At 44.8% G+C, this 7500-nt stretch overlaps 1 protein-coding gene across 1 annotated transcript in view; it reads left to right on the top strand.

The window, feature by feature from the left end:
• cdh23 (cadherin-related 23) overlaps positions 1 to 7500 on the top strand; it is a 275500-nt gene that overhangs the window by 253720 nt on the left and 14280 nt on the right. The window contains exons 48-53 of the mRNA XM_037677972.1: positions 1681 to 1905; positions 2983 to 3152; positions 4095 to 4232; positions 4682 to 4801; positions 6478 to 6655; positions 6906 to 7117. Of these exons, the coding sequence (XP_037533900.1) occupies positions 1681 to 1905; positions 2983 to 3152; positions 4095 to 4232; positions 4682 to 4801; positions 6478 to 6655; positions 6906 to 7117 (1043 nt within the window). The remainder of the gene's footprint in view (positions 1 to 1680; positions 1906 to 2982; positions 3153 to 4094; positions 4233 to 4681; positions 4802 to 6477; positions 6656 to 6905; positions 7118 to 7500) is intronic.

Raw genomic sequence — 7500 nt, 5'->3', positions numbered from 1 at the left:
AAATCCTATCAAACTCTCACTACTTGACCGAGGAGAGAGAGAGCCTGAGATTGAAAAAAACTCCCGTACATAGGCACATAGTGATGCAGACATCCACAGGGTAGACGACAAGAACGGTGAGCGTGCCCAAGGACACTCCAGAGGCACTGTAGAAGTTCTGATAAGAATGGTATAATCAAGTCAGTTCCCTCTGGTGAGATCCGTAAACACATTCGGGGGTGCCGAGGTCGACCTGGAACAACGCCAGAGAAAATCCAAGAGTCCTGAAATGATGACACAATGTTGATTCAGCCTGATCCCTCTGATAGGTCTGCAGACTTCCTTGGTGGGAGGGAGGAGAGGGGGCAGATCATCAAATTTACAGGGCCTCCAGGTGAATTGAGATAAGGTAGACAGTCAGAGCCAGCCGGGGAGTCGAATTCAGATGAACATTTGTTTTGGGAGCAGGCAGAACTTTACTGATTCATGTCTGCCTTGAGTCTTTGCTGGTCCGCACGAATCCCAAATGTCCAAATTAAGTGGACACACCGCTGGTCGGTGCCTGAGAGTATTCCCCAAGATCTGATCCATCCTGCCAGTGAATCCTAGTTTGCAAAGAAATTGAGTCATGGTACGTGAGGCACAGAGCAAACCATCACATAAGGCCGGCAGCCTGAACAGGGCCAAATTTGTTGCAGACAACTTCCTTGTTTGTTGAAGAACCAGGAACCAGCAGGAAACCTGTTATCATAAATCCAATTATATATGCGTCTTCAACATGCTCGATGGACAGCAGAGATAGACGCATCACTTTCCAATCGCCCCAGAAATCAATGACATATCCAGCTCCATGCGTGTCATAAGGGAAAGCCGACTCGCCTGAAGTGTGTCTTCTCGTCAAGAAAATTTTATCAGTTGCGTTGAGAGACCAGCTGACCAGATCCATAGCAAAAATTATGGTTCGTAAGATATGTAGAGAGAGGCTCTGAAGCCGTTTCACAGACAGGACAAAGCAGCAAAGTGGAGGAGGGAGAGGAGGGAAAATGTGTCCGCCCTTGACAAGAGCAAGTGGTGAAGTGATGATCCTGATGATCATGATGGTAGTACTGATCCTCCTTTGGAGATCTACAGACTGAAAATGTTATTTAATGCTAAAACAGGTCACTCTACATGACTGAAATGACAATTTGATGTTTTTATAATTGTTTTTAAACCCTCACAGGGTATTAAAATATTTAACCCTAAATGTAGTACTGGGTTTTAAAAGCTCTTCAAACTGTTTGTGAAACAAGCTTTTCTTTTCTTCTTCTTTTCTGACCTCCATTCTATCTGATCTGATTTACATTTATTGTTTTCAAAACCAAAGTGAAGCTTCTTATCTCCTACAAAAAAACTGCGCTTCATGATACGACTTATCGTTTTCACACAGCGACTGTCTGAGGCTTACTTTTTAGTCTGCTGTCCTGTCGGCCTGTCTTAAGACTCCTGTCGGGGAGAAGGTGTGGTTACCATGGTTACCCTAACAAACCACTGGCATTAACATTTATTTTGATTTTAGTTCTTTACATCTTTTAGATAATCTGTACATCAAAATGTCGGCCATTTTGTTGCTGCACTGGCACCCTTTAACGTTTTGTCTAAAAGTTTTCTCATTGTTCACTCACATCATGATTTATTTTATATAATTGTTTGTTTCTGTAGCGAGGCTAACCATCAACGTGTTGGACGTTAACGACAACGCTCCTCGTTTTCGGCCGTTCGGAGTGACCAACTTCACGGAGCAGATCTTAGAGGGGGCTCAGCCGGGCACGACGCTGCTGTCAGTGTCAGCTGTGGATCCGGACAAAGGTCCGAATGGTCAGGTCACCTACGAGCTGCTCAACTTACCGAGGGGGAACTACGTTAGACTTGAGGACCCGTCCATCGGTACGGCCACCAATAAATGAGCCAACTCGAAAAACTTTGTAGAGATTTTTCTATTTTAAGATTATTTCACAATATATTTGTTTACAGTGTCTTCGTTCTTTTTGTTCTGCCTAGTTAGAATATTATTATTAGCTTGATTAATCCTAATTGTGTGAACACTGAGTCAGCATCCTGCTTTTTGCAATCTTAACTACTTCTGGTTAGTTAGGGAGTGGTGGCGCAGCGGTTAGAGAAGGTGGGCCTGTTATCAGAAGATCGTTAGTTCAACTCCCGGTACAGTAGTGCCTCGTTTATCACAGGGGTTCCGTACCCTGCCCACCCCTCCTCTTCACAATAAGTGAAAAACCGTGAAGTAGGGATAGTAGTACAAATAGTAGTAGTAGGAAGTAGTAGTTTAATTTAGTGTAAGGTAATGTAAGGCTTTATAAATCCTTCACACACTCTTGCAATATTCCAAACAATGTTTCTAAAAGAGCACAGCATGATCTCCGCTCTCTGTGGCAGAGAGCCGCAGGTGGCAGAGAGTGGAGATCATGACAGGCTGCGGGAGCTTCTCTCTGCCCCTGTGGGCTGCACACAGGTGCTCAATCATTTAAAATACCGTAATTTATTTTAAATAAACAATCCATGCGTGATTTAGTTCTTTGTGGCGACCCCTGAAGAAGGGAGCAGCTGAAAGAAACAAACTACTGGTCAGTGGTAGTCATTCCTCAATCCAAACTTTCAGCTCAGGTTCAAGTGCTACGTCTTGTGGGCTTCTGTAACTTTTATACTTTTAAAAACAAGATTTTCACGATTTGATCACAGAAAACAACTTTGAGCTGTTCAGCGTGACCTCTAAACCTTCTCATGAGTGCTCGCTTTTTATTAGATTTAGGCAGGGTTATCACAAGGTTGACATTTTCAGTTACACATCAGGATATCTGCTAGAATGACGATTAGAGGGCGCAATTAAAATATTTTGTGATGATAAGCAGTTGATTTCTGTCAGTTGACCTTAGTTTTGAACACGTCATGTGAGGATTTAACAGAGTACAGGGTTGATAACAAAAAAACTCTAACACTAACTGTTCTCAGGTAAGATTGTAGCCAATCAGACGGTGGATTTCGAGCTGATTCAGTGGCTGAACTTCACCATACGGGCTCAGGACCACGGCTCCCCTCCCAGAAGTGCCGAGCTGCCGGTTTATCTGCGCATCGTGGACGTCAACGACAACAACCCCGTCTTCCTGCAACCTTCCTATCAGGTACCGAACAGATTGCCGTATTTTCCGGAGTATAAGTCGCACCGCTGACCCGTCGCGTTTATTTAATTGTGAAAACAGCTTCATTTCGCCTGGGTGGCGCGGCGCCGTCCATCCGTCCGTCGCGGCTGGAGCCACTAGCTCTCCAGCGTTCCTCCACCTGCACCAGCTGAGTGTAGCGAGCGCGCACGGGAGGACTCGCTGTTGCAGTTTTTTTAAATTTAAAGAGTCAGTCAAAAATTGTGTTACGAATATGGAAAAAATAATCATATATTTATAAGGCGCTTCGATGTACAAGTTGCAGGACTGACAGATATATGCAAAAAAACGTGACTTATACGCCGGACAATACGGTAGATGTTGCTCGCAGCCAAATAAAAATGTTTTAGCTTGAGGGGACCGGATAAAACGCCGGTGCTCCAAAAAACCTGGAACCAAGCTGCGCTACTTTTAATATTATTATTAGGTTTAAACAATAAATGGAATAATCAGGACATAACTATCATTGTTTGGCAGTGCCTTAATCAGTTGTGTCTTTGTCTCTGTGTGCATGTGTGTTAGCAAAATATCTGTGAATCATTAGCTGAAAGTGTCACAAACCACTGCCCAGACTTGAATGAAACTCCCTTAAAGTGTCTCTGCAGCTGTTTGGAGACAACTTGACTTCAGATAAACATAAGTCACCACTCAGAGAAGTGTAAAGTGGTAGTAGCTGAGAGTCACTCATGATTTTAATGATGATCCTAGTTTTAAACTCTGGTTTGAAAAGCAGCGGGCGATATGCATTCCTACAAGAAATATGAGGCCTTTATTGTGAAAGGTTTTCTACCAGAGCACGCAAAATAAAAGTGTCACGTTATTAACTCAGCTGGCTCGTTGGTCGTGGCTCAGCCTGAAACATTTTGCTCCGTTCTTGATAAAAAATGTGTTTCTTGTTTTTTGTAGGTGCCTGTGTTTGAGAACGTGGACCTGGGCACCACAATAATTCGGGTCAGAGCCACAGACGCTGATTCTGGACTCTTCGCCGTCATCGAGTACAGCCTCGTAGACGGAGAGGGCAAGTTTGACATCAGACCAACCACGGTGAGTAGACGAGAGGAGCACGTCACAGTTCTTCTTATTCGAAGTGTAAGTCTGGTTGTTTTTTAATGTCCAGAGGACCAGACTTAACTTTTCTAGATTTTTCTACCTGGATTATTGAGCATGCATCAGGAACTCTGGGGTAGTTTGTGTGAACAAAGTCTTGAAACCTCAGAGTCCGCAGAAAATGTCCGACACTTCCTCTTCGAGACGTCAGACAAAAGATAAACACGTATTGACCAGTGAGCAACGGTCTGCCGTGTTTTCCCTCGGAGCGATGCCGGGCGTTATCCTGCCTGGAAATGAAATGTTCAACAAACCCTCTGGGTGTCCTGAGGCCACACCGCATGTTCGAGCTCCACGCTCCATAAACACTGAGCCAAAATAATCCGGTAACACCACCCCTCCCTGTAAGTACTTCCTTCCTAATCATTCCTTCTCCCTTTTGTAAGGGAGAGATCTACATCTTGTCCCCTCTGGACAGAGAGACAAAGGACCACTACACTTTAACCGCCGTGGCCCGGGACAACCCTGGAGGAACCCCAAACAACCGGAGAGAGAACTCCGTTCAGGTAGAAAGAACTCTGCAGAAATGCACCACACAGAAACCATGAATCATTTTTACACTGCGTAATATTCTGTACTTATACCAACCATGTCTTAGGTGCATGCTATTAAAGAGACATCTAGAATAGAGTTCTGTGGAAAAGTTATTATCTTACCTGTTGCAGATGGCTCTTTAAACCCTCGTTTTGGAGAGAGAGAGCGGGAGAATGGTTGTTTGTCTCTTTGTGTCCCTGTGATGGACTGGAGACCTGACTGGCTTTATCGTTTCTTCGTGTCTCTCTCTTTCTACTGAAGACACTGGATGACAAAAGACTCAACTCCGGTTGACCCCTCCCTTTCTCTTTAAAATCTGTGTTAACCGTCCAAAATCGTGTTTTTGGATCGTTAAAAGCAGCTAAGCTACGAGCTAAGCTAAGAGGCCGACCTCGGGGAAAAAACCTCCGTGTTGTCAAAGCTCCAAAATTCACGATTGAAACCGGTGCCTTCGTGTAAAAAGTTGTTTTTCTCTGCAAAAAGAAGCTGAGAACTTGTTTACTGATTTATTTTATTAAAAGCTTTGTGTGGGAAAAAGCTATGCTAAAGAGCTCAAACCACTCAGAGTGTCAGCCATTTTGAGAACCGAAGAGAGACAGCCCATGTCACATCAAGGGGCCTCCCTCCCATTTTTCTTAAAGAGACACGCTGCTTGCTCCCTCTCTATCCATCCTTTGGTTCAAACAGTCTTATACTGCCATCTAGTGGTCGAAAAACGGTAATAGTCAAAAAAATTAACCAACATTTCTTCTTAAATTTGACAATAATTACTAAAATTTCTAACCATATTATCGCTTATCGCAATAATTTCTGAGACAATCGCCCAGCAAAATTTGTTATCGTGACAGGCCTAGTCTAGAGCCATAAAGCTGTATGTTGACACGTGCACCAAATCTCTTCTCCAACATCTCCATCTTTTACTGCTCATCTTTGTCGGGTCGTGGAGGCAACAGGTCCAGGAGTGGAACACAGACCTCCCACTCCCCTGTTCCCAGGCAAGTTCTGGGTCTGCCCCGGAACCTCTTCCTGGTGGGACAGGCCTGGAAAACCTCGAAAAGGAGGCGTCCTAATCTGAACCACCTCAGCTGACTCCCTTCGATGCAGAGGAGAAGCGGCTCTGCTCTGAGCTCCCCCCCAGCCTGTCTCTATGGCTGAGCCTACGAAAGTTGGTTTCAGCTGCTTCCAGGACCTCGTTCTTTCAGTCATTAGCCGTGCCTCATGACCAGAGGGAGCATTACAACGTGTCCTCGTTGAGAACCAGGACCCCTGACTTATCGGGACCGGTTCACACCGAGCTGTGAACCGGCTCAGTGCACGCTAAAGGTCATGGCCTAAAGACGCCAACAGAACGAGCTACGAGTTCACTGTTCAAAACTTTTCCACAGAACTCCAGCTCAGAATGTCGTAAATAACCCTTTAACGTACACTTCAGAAAGTAAAAACGTTTTACTCATTGAACATAAGAACAAAACGTCAGATTGTTACCGATGAGCCCGGTGCTGAACGTTCTGACAGATCCGTTTCTTGAATCCATCTCTGAACGTGACACTTTGTTGTGCATTAGTTTACCGCTGCAGACGTCGTTGCACGCTCTTGAACTCACCACCAGACTTTAGTCTGATCTGAGTGTGCTCTTACGACGTGTCAGGTTCTGGTGACGGTTCTGGACGTGAACGATTATCGTCCGCGCTTCGTATCCAAAGTGTTCAACACCAGCGTGTTTGAAAACGAGCCCAGCGGAACGTCGGTGATCACCATCACAGCTATAGACCTGGACGAAGGACAGAACGCTGCGCTGATTTACACCATGCTCGGACCAAACATGGGTATGAAGTTTTTAACAAAGCGCCACTAATGGAGGTTATAAGTTATGGTTTCCTTGTAATAGCTTTTTACCGTATGTTTCAGACTATAAGGCTCCTGACTATAAGGCTCACTGTCGATTTTTAAGTAAATTAAAGGATTTTAAGTGCGCCTTATAGTCTGGAAAATACAGTAATTTGTAACAAAGTGATGTTTGAACATTAATGAAGCCCATTTTTCAGTTCAGTAATTTGCATTTTCTTCTGATTTTAGACGCGTTCCTTCTGGATTCGATCACCGGATTGGTGCGTTCTCGCCGCCTGCTTCAGTCCACGGAGCGCTTCAACTTCACCGTGGTGGCTACAGACCAGGGCCGCCCTCCCCTGTGGGGCACTGCAGACCTGATCATCACAGTCATAGACGTTAACGACAACAGACCCGTGTTCGTCAGGCCAGCTAATGGAACCATTATTCATATCACTGAGGTATCTGTGTCTGAGTCGATTCAGTGTATTTCTGTAGCTTCACGTCCCAGCAGAAGTCGTCTCAGGGCGCTGAACAGAAACATTCACAGACATTAGTAAAAGTTATTTATCTAAGGAAGCAGCAGGTTGTGTTGCATCTTCACTTTGCCACAGTCTCCCCCCTGAGCAAGCACAAAGGAGACGGTGGAAAGAAAAAACTTCCTTTTAACAGGAAGAAACTTCCAGCAGAACCAGCTCAGGACGAGAGGACATCTGCTTCAACCGGCTGAGGTTTGAGAGGACAGGAAGGAGAAACAAACAGAATGACAGGTCCTGGTGAACTTTCTATAGTTCAGATGAACTTTCTATAGTTCAGGTGGACTTTCTATAGTTCAGGTGGACTT

The sequence above is a fragment of the Nematolebias whitei genome, chromosome 1 (genome assembly GCF_014905685.2).
Source record: "Nematolebias whitei isolate Nwh7 chromosome 1, NemWhi1, whole genome shotgun sequence".
NCBI classification, from domain to species: domain Eukaryota; kingdom Metazoa; phylum Chordata; class Actinopteri; order Cyprinodontiformes; family Rivulidae; genus Nematolebias; species Nematolebias whitei.
The sequence above is the reverse complement of the archived record's forward strand: the minus strand, read 5'-3'. Positions and strand labels throughout refer to the sequence as shown.